We start from the raw sequence: 21,570 nt of genomic DNA, 5'->3' as shown, positions 1-21,570 counted from the left end.
TGGAAAAAACAGATGCCTATAAATATCTAGGGTACAGACAAAAAATAGGAATGGATAATACAAATATTACAGAAGAACTAAAAGAAAAATATAGACAAAGACTAACAAAAATACTGAAAACAGAATTGACAGCAAGAAACAAGACAAAAGCTATAAATACCTATGCTATACCAATATTGACCTACTCATTTGGAGTAGTGAAATGGAGTAACACAGACCTAGAAGCACTCAATACACTTACACGATCATAATGCCACCAATATAGAATACATCACATACATTCAGCAACAGAAAGATTCACATTAAGCTGAAAGGAAGGAGGTAGGGGATTTATTGACATAAAAAGCCTACATTATGGACAGGTAGACAATTTAAGAAAATTCTTTATAGAACGAGCAGAAACTAGCAAAATACACAAAGCAGTCACTCATATAAATACATGGGCTACACCATTGCAATTTCATAACCACTTCTACAACCCTTTAGATCACATAACATCAACAGAAACGAAGAAAGTAAATTGGAAAAACAAAACACTACATGGCAAGCACCCGTATCATCTAACACAGCCACACATCGATCAAGACGCATCCAACACATGGCTAAGAAAAGGCAATATATACAGTGAGACGGGAGGATTCATGATTGCAATACAGGATCAAACAATAAACACCAAATATTACAGCAAGCATATTATTAAAGATCCCAATACCACAACAGATAAATGCAGACTTTGCAAACAACAAATAGAAACAGTAGATCACATCACAAGCGGATATACAATACTAGCAAATACAGAATAACCCAGAAGACATGACAATGTAGCAAAAATAATACATCAACAACTTGCCATACAACATAAACTAATAAAACAACACATTCCCACATACAAGTATGCACCACAAAATGTACTGGAGAATGATGAATACAAATTATACTGGAACAGAACCATTATAACGGATAAAACAACACCACATAACAAACCTGACATCATACTCACCAATAAAAAGAAGAAATTAACACAACTAATCGAAATATCCATACCCAATACAACAAATATACAGAAGAAAACAGGAGAAAAAATTGAAAAATACATCCAACTGGCTGAGGAAGTCATGGACATGTGGCATCAGGATAAAGTTGACATTATACCAATTATAGTATCAACTACAGGAGTCATATCACACAATATCCACCAGTACATCAATGCTATACAGCTACATCCAAACTTATATATACAACTACAGAAATCCGTAATTATTGATACATGTTCAATTACCTGAAAGTTCCTAAATGCAATGTAACGTACACCGTACAGTTAGAAGGTAGTCACGCTTGATCAAGGTCGGTGTCACTTTCCATTTTTAACCAGACATAACGCCTGAGAAAGGAAAGAAATGATAATAATAATAATAATAATAATAATAATAATAATAATAATAATAATATTTTAAACCTTTCAGATAATTTGTAATAGAATTTACAAGGCTCTTCATTTTTTGTCAGTGTGAAGCCTTGTTTTAAATATGTTTCTGCGTTAGGAAAAGTAGTTACGGCATGTTTTTCTTGAAAGATGAACACTGCTTTTGAGTATTGATACATTTACTTGAACACAGCTGTTGTTCTAGCAGTGTATTGAAGATATTTAGAGTCTATTTGTTCAGAATATTTTAAAATTTATGGCTTTTGGTGCAGAGACATAGATATCAGGTGACATTTTGAGAGAACTTTTTGTAGAAGTGAAATACAAGAAACAAGCATTTTATTTTATCATATATAACTTAAGTATTCTTGGGCACCTTCATTGGACATTTATTTTCAGAACTTTTTCTCTTCTATATGTATCTGATAATTTCCACACAGTTCCATCAGAGAAATTATTTTGGAAGTCCCTTATTCACATGCCAAATATTAGCTAAGATAAGAATTGGAACTTTGCAACATAACAAAATTTGTAGTAATCATCATAAACAAATTAAATTAAACTTGGAGAAAACTGCAACAAAAATAAGTGATTTTAAAAATAATTCCTGAAGGTTGAAGTATGCAGGCTTTACAAAAATAAGCTGTTAAGAATGATACTATTTTTTTAAAGCATTTGACGAGTTCTTGATTTTACTGTATTGTGTTCACAGTTAAAACTATCTAATTTGTTTCAGTGATGTTGGTGACTCTCCATCTGACCATATCCCGGAGGACATGGATTCTGAAGTGTATCCTTCAGAGGACGGTATGTGAAACAGATAAATTTAGGTTAGGAGAGGGAAAGACGGCTCATTGTGAAGATAGTACAAGATGCTGTTGTATGAAACAATATACTATTTCATTTGAACAAAAAACTGTGGTATTCAAAATATCCACGGGGGTACTGCCGGTCTACAGTGTCCAATGGGCACAATATTTCGGCGATCATACATGTCACCATCATCAGGTGAACTGACGGACTGAGCTCCTGTGAACGTGCCAGCACGGAGATCCGTACACTATGGCTGCTCAGGGGGAACTGGGTTTGGTCGCGGCGGCGGCCGATTTAAATACCCTCTGCCCGCGGCACGCTCACTCCGCCATGCGCGTCACGGTCACGCGGTGAAATAGATTGCGACGGCGTCTGAGATGACGTCAGTGTGATGGCTCTGTCCGCCGTGGTCGTCACAACTATACGTTTGCTCGATTTACTCTTGATTAACCCAATCGCTGGTTCCCAAGCCTTGCTAAGATTATAGCCACAGTCAAAGTTTATGAGGTTGTCATTGGTGCGAATTTCGATGGCCTCTCTAACAAAGCTGTCCCAGTATCTCGACGTCTGTACCAGAATCCTCGTGCGTTCATACTCCATAGCGTGATTTTCCGACAAACAATGTTCAGTGACCGCCGACTTGCTCGGATACATCAGTCGAGTGTGCCTCTGTTGTTCACGGCATCGATCCTCGACGGTACGCATCGTCTGACCAATATACGACTTGCCACATTGACACGGAATCTGGTACACACCGGCCTTCCTCAAACCGAGGTCATCTTTGGCGCTCCCCACCAGTGTAAAAGTTTTATTCGGAGGACAAAACACAGTTTCGACCCAGTGTTTCTTCAAAATGTGGGCGATTTTCCCCGAGAGTGTGCCTGTATATGGGATAAACGCAGTGCCTACCTCCTCCCTCGTGATTTCATCCATCTCCACAGGTTGTGCTGTAGTGGGTGGGTGGTGAGCACGTTGAATCTGCCACTCTGAGTACCCATTTTTTCGAAATACAGTTCTCAGATGTTCCAATTCTTGGGGTAGACTCTCTGCGTCAGAGATAGTGCGTGCCCTATGTACTAGAGTTTTAAGCACCCCATTCCTCTGTGAAGGGCGGTGACAGCTGTCTGCGTGCAAATACAGATCAGTGTGCGTTGTCTTCCGATACACCCCATGGCCTAGGGTGCCGTCAGGCCTTCTCTTGACCAAGACGTCACGGAAAGGTAGTTTACCCTCCGTTTCAGTCTCCATAGTGAATTTGATGTTGGGGTGTATGGAGTTTAGATGTGTAAGGAAGTCAAGGAGTTTATCCATACCATGTGGCCAGTTGACGAACGTGTCGTCCACGTAATGGAAAAAGCAAGTAGGTTTCCATTTGGATGACGACAGGGCTTCCTCCTCGAAGTTCTCCATGCACAAATTCGATACCACCGGTGGGAGTGGGCTACCCATGGCGACTCCCTTCGTTTGTTCGTAGTATTCTCCATTAAAAAGAAAATACGTGGAAGTCAAGACATGCCAAGTTCAGTGGTCTTCTCGTCAAACTTCTGACTAATCAATTCTAGTGACTCTCGCAGGGGTACCCTCGTGAACAAGGAAACGACGTCAAAACTCACCATGACATCTGACTCACCCAACGTGAAGCTATCAAGGCATTTAACAAAATCCACAGAATTACGGATGTGATGAGGGCATTTACCCACATAAGGACTTAATATTCCCGTCAGGTATTTGGCCAACAAATATGTAGGTGCCCTGATGTTGCTGACAATGGGGCGTAATGGTACCCCCTCTTTGTGAACCTTCGGGAATCCATATAGTCTAGGCGGTACCGGACAGCTAAGTTACCGGAGGGTGACGCTAAGAAATTGTTACCCCAAGGTCCGGTACCGCCTAGACTATATGGACTCCCGAAGGTTCACAAAGAGGGGGTACCATTACGCCCCATTGTCAGCAACATCAGGGCACCTACATATTTGTTGGCCAAATACCTGATGGGAATATTAAGTCCTTATGTGGGTAAATGCCCTCATCATATCCGTAATTCCGTGGATTTTGTTAGACGCCTTGATAGCTTCACGTTGGGTGAGTCAGATATCATGGTGAGTTTTGACGTCGTTTCCTTGTTCACGAGGGTACCCCTGCGAGAGTCACTAGAATTGATTAGTCAGAAGTTTGACGAGAAGACCACTGAACTTTTTAGGCATGTCTTGACTTCCACGTATTTTCTTTTTAATGGAGAATACTACGAACAAATGAAGGGAGTCGCCATGGGTAGTCCACTTTCGCCTGTGGTAGCGAATTCGTACATGGAGAACTTCGAGGAGGAAGCCCTGTCGTCATCCGAATGGAAACCTACTTGCTTTTTCCGTTACATGGACGACACGTTCGTCATCTGGCCACATGGTATGGATAAACTCCTTGACTTCCTTACACATCTAAACTCCATACACCCCAACATCAAATTCACTATGGAGACTGAAACAGAGGATAAACTACCTTTCCTTGACGTCTTGGTCAAGAGAAGGCCTGACGGCACCCTAGGCCATGGGGTGTATCGGAAGACAACGCACACTGATCTGTATTTGCACGCAGACAGCTGTCACCGCCCTTCACAGAGGAATGGGGTGCTTAAAACTCTAGTACATAGGGCATGCACTATCTCTGACGCAGAGTGTCTACCCCAGGAATTGGAACATCTGAGAACTGTATTTCGAAAAAATGGGTACTCAGAGTGGCAGATTCAATGTGCTCTCCACCCACCCACTACAGCACAACCTGTGGAGATGGATGCAATCATGAGGGAGGAGGTAGGCACTGCGTTTATCCCATATACAGGCGCACTCTCGGGGAAAATCGCCCGCATTTTGAAGAAACACCGGGTCGGAACTGTGTTTTGTTCTCCGAATAAAACTCGTGCACTGGTGGGGAGCACTAAAGATGACCTCGGTTTGAGGAAGGCCGGTGTGTACTAGATTCCGTGTCAATGTGGCAAGTCGTATATTGGTCAGACGATGCGTACCGTCGAGGATCGATGCCGTGAACACCAGAGGCACACTCGACTGATGTATCCGAGCAAGTCGGCGGTCACTGAACATTGTTTGTCGGAAAATCACGCTATGGAGTATGAACGCACGAGGATTCTGGTACAGACGTCGAGATACTGGGACAGCTTTGTTAGAGAGGCCATCGAAATTCGCACCAATGACAACCTCATAAACCTTGACTGTGGCTATAATCTTAGCAAGGCTTGGGAACCAGCGATTGGGTTAATCAAGAGTAAATCGAGCAAATGTATAGTTGTGATGACCACGGCGGACAGAGCCATCACACCGACATCATCTCAGACGCCGTCGCAATCTGTTTCACCGCGCGACCGTGATGCGCACGGCGGAGTGAGCGTGCCGCGGGCGGAGGGTATTTAAGTCGGCCGCCGCCGCGACCAAACCCAGTTCCCCCTGAGCAGCCATAGTGTACGGATGTCCGTGCCAGCACGTTCACAGGAGCTCTGTCCGTCAGTTCACCTGATGATAGCGACATGTATGATCGCCGAAATATTGTGCTCGTTGGACACTGTAGACCGGCAGTACACCCGTGGATATTTTGATTATTAAATACGCCGGGAGAAAGTCAAGAATCACAACTGTGGTATTATTCAATTCCATACTTGCAGAGGTGAATAATTCTTATGATCAAGTCAGAAAAAGTTTAGTGGGCAGCCAAATTGACACTACATTTTGTGTTGTAATGTAGATGATGTACAATTGAAGAGAATCCTGGAAGAGCTGAAGCTGTCATAGAAAAATAGCTTCATTGGGCTGTCTTAAAAATTAGTTAAAAACAGTTCGTAAACTTCCTCCTTCCGTGACTAATAATTAGTCATATTATCACTTTCTAGTTCTTAGCAATGCACCAGAGAATTGGGTAGTTTGTATTACTACCAACAAATTAATTCTTATTCTAAAATGCAATAAAAATGTGTGTCATATTAGTTACTAATGTAATTATATCTAAAAACAGAGATGATGTAACTTACCAAACGAAAGCGTTGCTATGTTGATAGACACACAGACAAACACAAACACACACACAAAATTCAAGCTTTCACAACCCACGGTTGCTTCATCAGGAAAGAGGGAAGGAGAGGGAAAGACGAAAGAATGTGGGTTTTAAGGGAGAGGGTAAGGAGTCATTCCAATCCCGGGAGCGGAAAGACTTACCTTAGGGGGAAAAAAGGACATCCGCACATATACAGAAACAAGCAGACATTTGTAAAGGCAAAGAGTTTGGGCAGAGATGTCAGTCGAGGCGGAAGTACAGAGGCAAAGATGTTGTTGACTGACAGGTGAGGTATGAGCGGCGGCAACTTGAAATTAGTGAAGGTTTGGGCCTGGTGGGTAACGGGAAGAGATGATATACTGAAGGGCAAGTTCCCATCTCCAGAGTTCTGATGGATTGGTGTTAGTGGGAAGTATCCAGATAACCCGGACGGTGTAACACTGTGCCAAGATGTGCTGGCCGTGCACCAAGGCATGTTTAGCCACAGGGTGATCCTCATTACCAACAAACACTGTCTGCCTGTGTCCATTCATGCGAATGGACAGTTTGTTGCTGGTCATTCCCACATAGAATGCGTCACAGTGTAGGCAGGTCAGTTGGTAGATCACGTGGGTGCTTTCACACGTGGCTCTGCCTTTGATCGTGTACACCTTCCAGGTTACAGGACTGGAGTAGGTGGTGGTGGGAGGGTGCATGGGACAGGTTTTGCACCGGGGGCTGTTAAAAGGGTAGGAGCCAGAGGGTAGGGAAGGTGGTTTGGGGATTTCATAGGGATGAACTAACAGGTTACGAAGGTTAGGTGGACGGCGGAAGGACACTCTTGGTGGAGTGGGGAGGATTTCATGATGGATGGACCTCATTTCAGGGCAGGATTTGAGGAAGTCGTATCCAGCAGGGAGCAGCATTTTGAAATGTGACAGATTCAGTCCTTTTTCAACAGTAACAAAGTTCACTGAAACTGCACAAAATATTTTCATGATGGCTGTCACATACTTAACACAATCTTCACTACCGTGAAAGTTATTTAACCTAATTCTGCTTCAGAAGGCTCTACCCGATTTCTTTACATTCATCAACAAACAAATTCTGGTCTGTGACAGAAAGTGGTCTGCAATCTCATTGTCCTGTAACATAATGTAACTTCATCATAAAAAACCATGATTCTTGGTGGCCAGGCTCCATCTTGTTTATTCCAAGTCCAGTGCCACTTCTCTGGGGATCCCAGCGCTGCATGTACAGTCCTCAGCACCCCAGAGGTTGTCTCCTACTTTCCACATTCGACATAATAAAACAATACAATTAGCAACAACTGTTAAACCACAAAATGATGGCATTGTGAAATGTGGTATTATGTATGCAAGACTGTGTAATGTGAACACAGTGATGTACCAAAAAGAAATTTTGGACTGTCACATCATGTCACATCTGGTGCACACACCATCTCTGTGGCCAGAATGATCTCATAAACAACCACCCTAGTGTTGTCGGGCTGCATCTTCACAGTGTAGGCAGTGTAGGCAGGTTAGTTGGTAAATCACGTGGGTGCTTTCACTCGTGGCTCTGCCTTTGATCGTGTACACCTTCCGGGTTACAGGACTGTGGCCCTGCTGTAAATATCGTTCCCTTCACCTGGCACACTGTGGGTACCCCTCAAGTGCACAACATGCCACATGTGGGGCAAGAAAGGCACTTGTAAGAAGGATAATGTATCAGTTCCAGTGTAGATACAGTCTAACATATGAAAGTGAACAAAGTGAGAGAAAAATCTATGAAATGCACAGACTTCTTGAGATGAAAGACAGCAAATGTATTTAGGCGCTTTAAAGTAGAGGAAAGGCAACCACTCATTTTTAACTGACTGACTTGTGCATAGAAACATGCAACAGAAAAGATTATTTGCAGTAGCTTTTGAGCTCCTGCTGTTTCTCTAGTGAAGGTACACTCTCACACCCAACCACACAGACACCCAAACATACTTTTTTATGCTTTGCTTGGAGTTCATGATAAGATCAGCCAAAATTTCAGCAAGAATTACTGTCCCCATCTAAAATAAAAAAAAGTAATGATTTTTCTTGCTGACCACAAGGTCCGTTTCTAGAGACCTTGATTGGGACCATTCCTTACGTGGACTTGACGTCAAGGAAATGAATCCAAACCTGCCCAATTTATATATTTTTTTCCCCATTTCTTACTATTGAAAGCAGTTGGTGGTTATTATATGCCTCAACTCAAAACTTTGACTATTGATCACACTAACAATGATGAATAATTTACATTGTGTGGAAATTACAATTAACATTCAGTATTGCTCACCAACTGCCATAAATAAAATTGATACATTGAAGAATTTAATCTATTACTGTGCTGCACGGGCAGTTCCTTCACCTTGCCTCAACAGTTTTTAAATAACCCATCTTTAGTTTTGCTACAGTACATTACACATTACTAAACAGGACCCCAATATAATGGTCTCCATAGACATTCCGAAAAATTTTGTGGGCAATTTGATCACAGGATGATGATTGAATCTTGAATCAAAGTCATTTATTTCCTGAGACATTACAGTTTCATCATCAGCAAACCATCTTAAGCAACTGAGTGTTAATGGGTGTACAAGCAGGTTTAAGAAAATGTGCAACATTTGAATTTTTCATACTTTCATTATTTCATAGGAGAGAATATCTCCAGTTATCTACAACAAAGTCCTTAGTACAACTAATTTCCATACACACAACTTTTTAAAACTCTAGAACCCATGTGTAGGATTAAACCTTGTCTATTTATCAGATGCTTTTGCCTAACCTGGAGGCTACGTAAGCAAGTCTGTCAAAACATACTCTGTACGACATTTTCGTTTATATCAGCCAATTATGTATAGCTACCACACCACAATTAACCTTTATTGGGTGGAGTGTCTGCTGTTTATGTTAAATAACTAATAGATTATTGTCTTAGTTTCTAAACCTTATGGTTAATTTCTATAATAGTTATGGTTAAAGTTGTCTTTAATGTTCACTCTTTCTTGGTGCTTCTGTTGCCAGTAAAATGATGACCAGCTCGTGATACACACATACGAGGTCTGTTGAAAAAATTCTAGGACATCCGTAATTTCACGCCAATGGTTTGTCGGAGTGAAATGTGGTTGGCATCCCTGCACACACCTGTTTTTAATGTGTAACTGCTGGAAGTTTCACTGTTGTATTCTGTTAGTTATAGTTCAGTGCCATATTGAGTAGAATGTTGTGTCACACAGTTTGCGAATTTCGAGATGGCAGAGTTGGGGGAGCAACATGTCTGCATTAAATTTTGCATGCAACTTAAGAAAACCTTTACAGAGAGACACTAAATGATGCAGGAAGCCTACAGTGATGATTGCTTAAGCCGTACTCAATAATACAAAAGGTTCACACAGCTTAGAAATGGCCGTATGGAAGTTAAAGGTGACCCTCGTTCGGAATGCCCTTCGACGTCTACTGATGATGCTAATGTCGGGAACATTAATGAAACTGTGCATGCTGGTGAAAGACTAACTGTCCAAGAGATTGTAAAAGAATGTAACACATCATTTGGATTATTTGATGAAATCCTGACACAGCATATTACAATGCTTCTTGTTGGCACTAATTTGTCTCACATTTCATGACTCAAGCCCAGATAGACCTTTGCCTTGCAATATGTGAAGAGTTTTTGGATTGTGTAAATGAGAACGAGATGGTCCGTAAGAGAGTCATAAGTGCTGATGAGATGTGGGTCTACGGTTATGATATTGAAACCGAGGTTCAACGTCACAATGGATCGGGAAAGGTTCTCCAAGACAAAACAAATCTCATCAGGTCAGGTGGAATGTCAAAGCCATACTGATGGCTTCCTTTGACTTTGAAGAATTAGTTCATCATGAATGTGTGCCACAGGGACAAACTATTAATCAATGGTGTATTATTCGGATGCGTTGTAATGCCTGTGAGAAAATGTGAGCCTGGTGAGACAATTTATGGCTCTTACATCACGATAAAGGACCTGCAGATTCATCTCTGTTGGTGCACTACTGTTGCACAAAAAATTAAATTACTGTGTTGCTTCATCCTCCGTATTCTCCAAACGTGGCCCCTGCGGCATTTTTTTTATTTCCAAAGTGGAAAGCCCCATCGAAAGTACAAAGATTTGCAACAATAGACAAAGTAAAAGAAAATTCACAGTCAGCGCTTCGCATGACTCGGCAAGAGGTGCACCAAAACTGCTTTCAGAAGCAGAAATAGCATTGGGAGCCTTTTATCAATTTTGGAGGAGAGTATTTTGAAGGAGACCATGCACAGTAAGTAAAAGTTAAGAGAAAAAAAATTTTGTGGGCGAAGTCCTGGAATTGTTTGAAGAGATCTTGTATTTAACTGATTTATTGGGGAAAGGAATAAAACACTGTTAGTCTGAAGATAGTCTAGTAAGCCAAAAACAGTGTCACAAAATAAATTAATGTGATAGAACATACACAGTTACATTTTTGATTGATAGATGTGAAGTTGTTCTACCAGGCATTAACACATTTAACTGATGATAGATTTATTTTACAGAATCAGAATGCATGGAGGCGACTGCACAATTTGACTTCATGGCACGCTCAGATCGTGAACTGAGCTTCAAAAAAGGAGACCACTTGGTGCTGTTTTCACAAGTTTCCAATGACTGGTGGCGTGGCAGCATAGATGGTCGTGAAGGACTTGTGCCTGACAAATATATTCTTCTCAAAATCAGGTATTTCATACTGCAGTTAGTAATTACTTGATTTGCTTTTGAACATGGCATGGAGAAAAAAAAAATGGTTTCTAGGATGAGCAATGTCGGGCTGCTGACTTTAGAAACATGTAAAATGTTCGTGAAATCTTCTCGGGTGATCAGCCGAGTAAAGGCGTCGTCTTCTCGCAACGTTTCGAAGGGTTTCGTACCCATCATCTTCAAGCTTGAAGATGATGGGTCGTCTTCTCGCAACGTTTCGAAGGGTTTCGTACCCATCATCTTCAAGCTTGAAGATGATGGGTACGAAACCCTTCGAAACGTTGCGAGAAGACGACGCCTTTACTCGGCTGATCACCCGAGAAGATTTCACGAATGGAATACGCCGAGAAAGTCTCAAATCACATGTAAAATGTTTAATAATCACCACCTTGTATACAGGATCATTGGAAATGCAAGTGGTACTCCATACACTTGTGAAGAGAGAGGAAGATGTATGTTATATGGGAGCAGGAAGAGGAGGAGTGAGAGACATTAAGGCACATCAGTGCCAGCTCTGTCCTGCTTGCTTGACTTTAATCTTTAATCTTTGTTCTTTTTTTCCAGGGTGTTAAAATGGGATGTAGAACACCTGGAAAAAAAATCCCTTTGCTTCATATTCATTTCCAAAATAGATTAGTTATGGTTGTTCTTGTTATTGATGTGTTTCATTACTTAGAGATTGATTTAGAGATTGGTGTAATGTAAGCTTACTTTTTATGTTCAGCCTTTTGGTCTTTTTTTAGATTTAGAAGTGATTTGTGACTTTTTACTTGATTATTGTTGTTTGTTGATTGTGTGGGTCTGTACTTCTTACATGAATTAATGTGCAGTGTGCTGTCTTAGAAGACAGCAAGTGACCAGAAACCTTCATCAGTACTTCTAGTAGGTTAATGACAGTCAGTCCCGGCCACTTGGACATTGACTTTTAGGGGGTTCTCCATACTTGAGCTACTCCTACACTTTTTTCTACTTGAGAATTGTAATGCACAAGCATTACAATCATGCAAATGGCATACAGGACATGGAATTAACTAACTGTATGATTCACAAGCATGAGATACACTTAACTTTTTCCAAGCAAGTGTAGTGGTGACACACTGGACGCACATTTGGGAGAACAGTGGTTCAATTTCTCATTGGATGGTCCAGGTTTAGGTTTCCTGTGATTTTCATAAATCATATGAGGTGATGCTAGAATAATTCCTTTGAATGGACATGGATGATTTCCTACCTTATCTTTCTCTAGTTTGTGCTTGTGCTTCATCTCTGATGAGATTTCCTTCCTTCCTTCCTTATATTCTTCCTTTTTGCTCTTTAGAGTAGCTAACATTTGAGATTGTTGGAAATCTGCCAGGTCACAGAACTAAAATAGAAATAACTGCCATTAGCTGACCTACCCACATTGAAGAAAGTGTTTTTTTGCAGTTCTGTATTACTTATGCTTTTGTGATTAATTGTGGTATTGCACAGTTTCACTGATTGTTTCCTCTTATAATACCAGTAAACTGGTACTACAAAGATGGTAGTGACTATCTTCAGAAATCTGTGAATAAATTTTGTATTCCTCTGGGCATTTAGGGGACTGCAGCACTTTCAAAATATGTGTCTATTTAACTTACTGCACTTTTCCCAATGTTCCAAAGATTGATAAATTTTAAACTTACTCGTAGTTAATATTATTAATGCTTCCAACAATTTTTGTTTTCACCTCTTCTACACCCTGGAAACTCTTCCTTGTTGCCCCTTTTCATTCTAGAGAATAAGAAAAGGCTGTGGGGAAGGGGGGGATTGCCTTTCCACACTTGACAACAGTAGTAATTTTTGTTAGCTTTAGTACACTGAAGAACAAATTCATTATGAACTATTTCCTTCATCATGGAAAAACAATCCTACATTGTTTTCACATTGTGTCTCACATGTTTTGCTGTCTTAGGTCACAGTGGTGATGCAGCAGAAGGCTCAGTGCTTCTTCCTTGCATACTTGCTGAAACTCCTGACTTCCAAAACGGAACAAAACCTGACCTTAGGATATTATTCTGCCACATATATAAGTGGAAAATAGCTGGTTGTATGAAATTATGGCTATGAGAAAGAAAGCATTGCAACCTAACTCGTGCTTACTCATCGATGATAGTTGATCAACCAATTTAGAGAAATGTGTAATATAAGCACACAATGGAAAAACCTTTAACTACACCACCTCCATCTGCGTGAAAGGAAATCTCATTACTTTTGAGTTCTACCTTGTATTTCACATTCCAAGGAAGTTGGACATAATGACTACTTTCAGGAACCTGAGGCCATAGAATCGATCTTTAACAGCTTCATTTATACTTGTATTGTTTGTAAGGGGAGCACAGTTCCACATTGGCTGCTTCTTCCTAAATCTGTTTCTGTTGTCCACAAAGCCAAATATTGTTTCCTGTGTGAGTGGATCCTCCAGGAACTTTAGTTTCAATGTCAACTTAACAAAACATTGAGGTTCACTGTTCTGCCTGCTGCTCTGTGGATGGAGTACTTCTTTCTTCACTGTTGCACTGTCCCCATTTTTATCAAACTCACACTTTCTGCTGGACTACAGTATTTTTACATGATTTTCCGTATCAGATTCCTAATTATTTGGTAAGTGAATAGAATAGATCCTGTACGTTACAAATATCTTCAGTCTGAATTCTTTTTTGAATACAGTTGTGTACGCTTAACAGTTTTCATTAAAATTAGACCTAAGGTGGACATGGTAGATCATTTTATTTTTGAAATTTATAGTAATGTGGCACTGAGCAGTAATGATTACGTACTTATGTTTAAGGGATGAGGACAGAGAGAAACTGGAAGGCACCGGGCTGCGTTCCAGCTCATCAGAGGAATCCGTACGGCGGCGAGCGTCTGCCTCTGGGTCTGAGGGCTCTGTGCCGTCAGGCTCAGGGTCGTCACCGTCGCCACTGGCTGCTGTCGCACCGTCAGCGTGGCCACTTCCCCTTGCGGATACTGCTCATCAAGAGGTACTGGAGACCACTGTGTGATGTGTCGTGATGTGATGTGATGTAATGTGATATGTCATAGCACCTGCTTTGCTCTTCTTCTCTTTCGTGGTCAGAGCCAGCCAGTCTTGCACATAGCTTTCTTTTGAAAGCTCTGAGTAGAACTACTCAGTTACAGACATAAAATAATTTTATTGTCGGAAATTAGGGACTTTGTGCGCATTTGACAAGATGGACTGAATCTGTTGTAGATATACGTTCTAGAAAAAAGTGGTACCAGTAGTTGTAATTTTCAGTAGCATATGGTTCTTTCACTTTTCATATACTTTACAATCACAAATCAAAGCATGTACAGGAAACTGTAGACATTTAATCCACATTGCAAAGTAAGGTTGCATTCTTTGGGAGCAAGTATGAAAACTTGTAGAGTCCAAAGGTGGTGAAGGTATACATCAGTTACAAATTGTGATTCAGTTGGTGAATCATCAGAAACAAAGGATAGCCCCTGGAGTGAAAGATGATTCTCAAACGCAGAATGTATTCCCTCATCTGCACTACAATGATTAATTGGGTTCCATTTCTTTATAGTATATTGTAACTATATTCAGGACTGATCTGCAATGGATTCTTAACAGAAAAGGGTAAAAAAAGGAGGCTGGCACAATTTTAAATTAATTTGGTTGCCGTTTTACTCACTACTGTGTAAAATGGAGGCACTGACCATGAAAACAGAGCTTTAACTTGCATAATGGACAAGCACTGAAATGAAGACTGTAATGTGAATGTCCACAAGCTGCATGCAGTTTCATTGAAAATCATTCCTTGTCGTCTGAAAAATGTCTAATGTGAGCATACTTTTAAGTCTCCTACTGCTGTGTCATATCAAATGACATTTTAAGACCTTATCCAGTTGTTGTGTCATCACTTGCATGAAGTGAAAGGCTTCAGAAATGTGAGAGGCAGTTAGTTTATATACCTGAATGTGCATACACATCTTATATGAAAATGAAAGCATTGATGAACTTGAAAATGGTGATGTTCTGGTTCTAATATTAGTGCTTTGTTCTTAAAATACTAGCATACAGTTGCCGTACCCTTTTTTGTATAATTTACTAATTGTCATCAGTGATAAGTGAACTTGTTTTATAAAATCTTGAGAGGTAATTTCCCCAAAATTTTCCTTTTCTAACGTAACAGTTCTTGCGTTTAGTGTGTTCTGTTTACGGTATCAATAATTTACTTTCATTTGCTTCTCCCAATATGGACTCAGCTCCACAGATTTCAAACTTGACTAGACACATTAAGTAAACTTACATTAGCCAATATCCAGAAATATATTTGTTCAGGTGTAAAAATGATATGTTTGAAATCCAAAATCCATATGTAACTAGGTACAACCCCCCCCCCCCCCACACACACACACAGAGAGAGAGAGAGAGAGAGAGAGAGAGAGAGAGAGAGAGAGAAGTGGGTGGGGGGGGGGGTAGTATTGGTTATTGCCTTTGTAATATATCAGTAGCTTTTTAACTGATTCATTTTTTAATCAAATCAATTGTGGACCAAGAAAAAATTACTTGAGAAAAGGCTCTTACACAGTGGAAATTTCACGTGGTTACAAATGTATGCATATGTTGAAAGGGAGGATGGGGAGACGATGATTTATTGCATTCGTAGCTCAGAGATAGCTAATATTGATATATTTTGCAGTTACCATTGAGATAGAAGTTCTAAGAGGACTTCAAATAAGTGAGAGGTCAATAATCTTTCCGAGGAATCTCTCTTTGTAATTGTAGGATTAAAAGCATGCTCATATGGACTCATAAATTTCTATTTTGGGTTACGCATTTGAAACACATTCCCAGCTCATTTCTGTTGATGTGAACAGCTTGTGTGAGTATCACTTAATTTGTTGTTATTTATTAAACTATTTCTTCAGTATTCATTTCTTGTATGTTTTTTTGTGCTGCATGCTTTAGACTGTTGCTGATAATGTAGATACAAATTTTAAAAGTTCGTTGTTTCCTAGGAGAACAGTAGTGTAGAATTCTGTTACATTTGTTAGGGAGCTGTAATGGCAAGCAGTGTTGTTATTTTTAGTGCTTCAGTTATATGGTGGGTCTTTAGATTGTGACTGACATGAAGTAATGGTATGCATTGTAACGCTGCCACAGAGCAGCACGAGTAGCAGTTTGTTTTGTTTTGTTAGTAAGTGTTTAAAAAGTGCTGTAATGTCTCCAAAATTTATTTCTTGCACCAGTCTTAAAAGTTCCTTCTGAGGGACCAAGGTTTGTTGTAGAGGTGTGTATTTTGCAGTACTTGTGTGTGTGTTTTTATGGTATTATCAGATTTTTTTACTCCTGAAAAAGTGAAGGACCTTTGAGATTTGCATTACTGATGTTTTTGTAATGTAGTTATAACTGTTTATGGAAAACTGAAATGGAATTTTTTCTGCTTGTCAGAAGAGCTCAAATAAAGAACTAGAGAAGTTTATGCTGTACCTTGATAGCTTTACATTTAGGGAGGAGGCTATCTAGTAAATTGTAAATGAGCTCTGACTGTAGTAACAGATATATGTTCACAATTTTTTCAGAAATACTTATATCAGTGTAAATATTATCTCTTGATTGGTGTAACAGAAAGAAGGCAGTTGGGATAGATGTATGTCTGTGTGGCTGCTATTGCCACTTGCGTTTGGGACTACCGAGAACAGAAAATTAACATAATGTGGTATAGAAGTAAAATTTCTTATTGAACATAGAAGAGCCAGTGCATATGGCAAAGTTCGTATTATGTATAGCTGTGCCAGTACCTCTGTTGTTTGTTTAAAAGGGAGAGACAATAAAACAAAGTGTCTGGTAGATGCAAACCAGGCAGTATAAGTACTCTCAAAAGAGTTAGTGCCTAATAGGATAAAATGATGACCTTTAAAATGCAATGAAGTAAATTGGAGGAATATACAAATTAGTGGTGTACACAGAAGGTATTCTTTTCCTGTACAAATAACTTCCAGCGTAATCTTGTATCTCATCATTTAATTGTATATATGAACTTTACGTATCCATTTAGTGCCATTTTCGTTCACTTCTTATCATATTTGTTCAGTATGTATGCATTTTTCTTGGCCTTTATGGATTTATCTCAAATTTTTTGATCTCATGAACATGACATTGTTAACATAATTTGTTGTTGACTTAACCATTCAAAATGCAGTACAGTGAAAATGTAAGAGGACATTCAAAATTAAAAATAAATATTTTGTATTTTTTAGATATTTTGTTTAATTGTGAAGGATTCCAACTAAACATTTTACCTCACATTGTGTCCAGTAGATCTAAGAAATTGTTTCTTGTACCCTTAATCATAGCATTTTTTATTAAAATTCAGTATTCCAGAATGGACATTAGAAAATGGTTGTAGTTTTGCTATAATGATTCACAGCAGTTTTTCCATATTATACACTACAAAAATCAGTTACTTCATTTGTCCAGAATGCATAATTTAGGTAATTTAAAAAAATTCTGCTGATCAAGACACACATATTGAGTGAAGGTTAGCTCTGATAGGAGTTTCTGTGACTTCTTATTGTGGATACATTTAAGCTTTATGAGGAGCCTTGGTGTTCAGTACAGTTTGATAGTCTCTATGGGTATTTTCAGTCTATTTTGTGAGATAATTTGGAGTTACTTGGCTGATTGCTATTAAATTATTGCTACAAATAGCGAGGTAAGGGAGTTTCATTTCTTTGATCATTTCCTTGGCAACTGTTGATAATACATCACTGTTTTTACAACTGAATCAGCTGTCTGAATCAGTCACTACTACATATTGCCTTCTGCTTGCAAGGAGACTTCCATATTCTCATAAGGCAGACATGAACATAACATGCATAGATTTTTGATGCCAGTGTTACAGTACACTACGTCATATGAAGGAAGATCTATTATGTAGACTATAATCCGTGAGACAAGTGATTTGTATTGACAGTTCTGGCAGGCAGACGGCACTGTTGCCGAACGTGGCTCACGGCATGCGGCGCCCTGTCTACTACACGCATTCTCTAGCAGCAGAAATAAAAGCGCGACAAAATGCAAGTCGTATTTGTACGTGTGAATTTATTTAAAGTTGCTACTTGAAATATATTAACCCGAGAACTGATAAGAGCTATTTAGTAGAAGTATCTAAGATGCTGAAATACCATAAACTTATTTGTTAAACTTCACAACTGAAATGAAAACTATTTTCGCAAGTTGTTGAACATTAGCAGTTTTAGTTTCTGTTGTTAAGTATTAGCATTATTAATTTGTTCTACTATGAGCTACAGAATAATTGGTCAGTGTATTAAGAGTTATAATCTGAAGAAAGTACTCACAATATGATGATCTGCAATCTCCCTCCTTACATTACTGAATACATTGTAGTTACTGTAATGGAAAAACACCACTCAAATCACTGTCAGAATCTGATTTGACATTATCTTCCTCAGCACTACTTGAACTATCACTGCCCTCTCCCAGATGTATAATTAAATTTTCAATCCATTCTTCCACAACCCCTTCAGTTTTGACTGCCTCTGTGATGGCACTTGCAGTGCTGTTTACAATTTTAGTCCACATCTCGCTTGTCACTTTATTGATAACTGCTGGAAGGAGAGTTTCAACTTCAGAGACGGTGAATTTTTTATTGATTGCAGCAACGTAATTTTTGATCTGCACCACACCCCTTCAACTGCAATTAAGTGACAATTGTATAGAGGAAGCTGAACGATTTTCATGCCCGTGCCTTTTAGCAGTCTCATCAATTACTTATGTTGTAAATTGTAGTTTCTTTTGTGCCACAATTTCTAGCACAAAACCTTTCAATGTACCTGCATGTAAGACAATAATTCGCCCTCCTTTGCCAACAGGCCCTGCCATTGTCCCCTCGGACGTTCCATCATTCCAGCCTCTATGTAAAGAATGGCTGGCATTGACCCAAGTGTCACCTATCGAATTTCACACCGATGAAATCTGCACTGCCATGTAACTAGATCTGTCCTTTCCATTAATATTTTGTGTCCGTTAAAAAGTGAATAGCTGAAGCCTATGTCTTTCAGCACTGTACGTAATGAAAATTTGCTCCCTTTAAAAAGATAGTCTTTCTGAAGTGATACCAGTAATTTAGATATTTCTGAAGTGACACCAGTAATTTAGATATTTCTGAAGTGACACCAGTAATTTAGATATTTCTGAAGTGACACCAGTAATTTAGATATTTCTGAAGTGACACCAGTAATTTAGATATTTCTGAAGTGACACCAGTAATTTAGATATTTCTGAAGTGACACCAGTAATTTAGATATTTCTGAAGTGACACCAGTAATTTAGATATTTCTGAAGTGACACCAGTAATTTAGATATTTCTGAAGTGACACCAGTAATTTAGATATTTCTGAAGTGACACCAGTAATTTAGATATTTCTGAAGTGACACCAGTAATTTAGATATTTCTGAAGTGACACCAGTAATTTAGATATTTCTGAAGTGACACCAGTAATTTAGATATTTCTGAAGTGACACCAGTAATTTAGATATTTCTGAAGTGACACCAGTAATTTAGATAGTGGGATGTTCCCTTGTTCCCTTTTCTCATAATAGCTGAATATATGACAATGAATAGCGTCTTTCTGAAAATCGTCCAAAGCTGTCACTTAATTATTTCTCTGTCGCTTCTTTCCTGGTGTGTGCAACTTTGTTGTGCCACTCTCGTCACAATCTATACTATACTGTTCTTTCCCCATCTTAACAACAGTGTTCTTGCTCATTTTCAATGCTGCTGCAGTTCTCTTCACAACCTGAACAAAAGGAATCAAGGGCTCACTTTTGTCCTTCTCTTTTTCAAAGTAATCCGTCACAGAGCACACAAATTCGTGGGCCTGGGTGTGTAGCACAATTTTCTTCCTCCGTTTCAGTCCTTGTGTTGGGCTGGCACTACATGTCACACCAGACATTGTTTTCAATGAAACAGAACAAATAAACACTAAAAATAACAAAAATGAAATAAACTGCGAATTCAACTATTCAGACAAACTACCACACTGGTTGCATGCGAGACATTGGTAAGGTTCATAAGCGCACGTGGCCCTTGCTACCTGCTCAAAGTCAGGCTTGGGTGCCTGCCTGCTCTCGCTAGGCAACGGAAAGATGCTACTGAGCTGTCAGTATCAAAGAATCGTCTCCCGGACTTAGGAAGAGCTGATAACTCAGCTCCCAATAATCTTAGTCAGTGGTTTAACTTGAAGCAGGTCTGATTCAAAGATAAATTAATACATTTAATACTGACAGTTACTGTTTAACTAGAACGATTGTCTTGACATTGTTGTTTGTCAAATCCATGGTCTAATGGTTGTTATTGTTGTCGTCATTCACATTCTTATTTTTGAGAGCTCACAAGTAGATAAAAAAATTATAAATGTAGTCATTCATGAGACTGCTTGGAAATATACTAACACAGTTCTCAAACTCAGCCTTACCAGATGCAGATCGGATAATAACTGAAAAAGGTTCAGTTAGTTAACAGCTAACAATTTAAATCTTTATCTCACAAAGACTAATATATACAGTTCCAAACAAAAATGACCTGGTTGCATGACCTGACCAGAAGAGATGTGGGGGAAATGATGATTAATTTTTGTATTTTCTCTATTAAAAAGTGACTACCAAACAATAACTTCATTGAAATGAAGATAGAAAATAAGTGTTTCCCAAATCAAAAGGTGACCAGTTTATATTCACCTGTGAACAGCTAGACATCAGTTACTTTGTTATGCTGCTTCGGATATAAACAAACCATGTGAAATATGCAGCGATTTTTCTGCTATTCTTAAAACATAGACAGAATTCCTAAGCACTTATTCCAACACAAGCCAGACCTGTTTACATGCAAACACAATGAACACTATTTCATGCACTGAAGTTTATCTTGTTCTCCATTATAAAAATCTGTCAGTCGTGTATTGGGAAGCGTCCACAGCCCACAACTAGTATAAGCAGCGCCTGGCAACCCAGTCGGTTCCACCAGATTTCACGCAAATAAAACCTTTATTAACAGACTGTATTCACCAACTGTACACTACAGCTGCTGCAGTTAGTCCTCTCCCAAGTTGCACTATGTTGGCCATCAAATGACAACTATGTGTCCATCAGCTAGAGTGCTGCCGCACAGTCTGCTCTAATACTTCCTTTGAATGGAGATAACAACAACTGATCGGCCACAGAAGGCACTGCCAGCTATGTCCCTCGTAGAAAAAACACTGGCAGATGGAACACATGGACTCCTCCATCAGTCCTGCCACACAGTGATCCTTGGTGGTGTAATGGTTATTCCCACTCAACCAACTCCTAGCGAGGAATGGGGGTAGTGCAACCTCGAGCGTTGCCTCGGATCTTTGTGTACTGAAAGCGGATTGGCTCTACATACATATGGAAGAAAGATAGGGTCCTTGGAAGCACATTAATGTAAGTGAAGTGGTTCTCAAGTATGAGGAATATGTCA

General features: G+C 39.5%; 1 protein-coding gene across 2 annotated transcripts in view; it reads left to right on the top strand.

Annotated features, from left to right (window-relative positions):
* LOC126263211 (SLIT-ROBO Rho GTPase-activating protein 1-like) overlaps window positions 1-21,570 on the top strand; it is a 497,324-nt gene that overhangs the window by 455,928 nt on the left and 19,826 nt on the right. For both annotated transcript variants that reach the window (XM_049960278.1, XM_049960279.1), the window contains exons 12-14: window positions 2,160-2,230; window positions 10,858-11,038; window positions 13,869-14,061. In XM_049960278.1, coding sequence (XP_049816235.1) covers window positions 2,160-2,230; window positions 10,858-11,038; window positions 13,869-14,061 — 445 coding nt within the window. The remainder of the gene's footprint in view (window positions 1-2,159; window positions 2,231-10,857; window positions 11,039-13,868; window positions 14,062-21,570) is intronic.

This window comes from Schistocerca nitens, chromosome 6 (genome assembly GCF_023898315.1).
Source record: "Schistocerca nitens isolate TAMUIC-IGC-003100 chromosome 6, iqSchNite1.1, whole genome shotgun sequence".
NCBI lineage: Eukaryota > Metazoa > Arthropoda > Insecta > Orthoptera > Acrididae > Schistocerca > Schistocerca nitens.
Note: the sequence above shows the minus strand (reverse complement) of the source record. Positions and strands in the feature narration are given on the sequence as shown.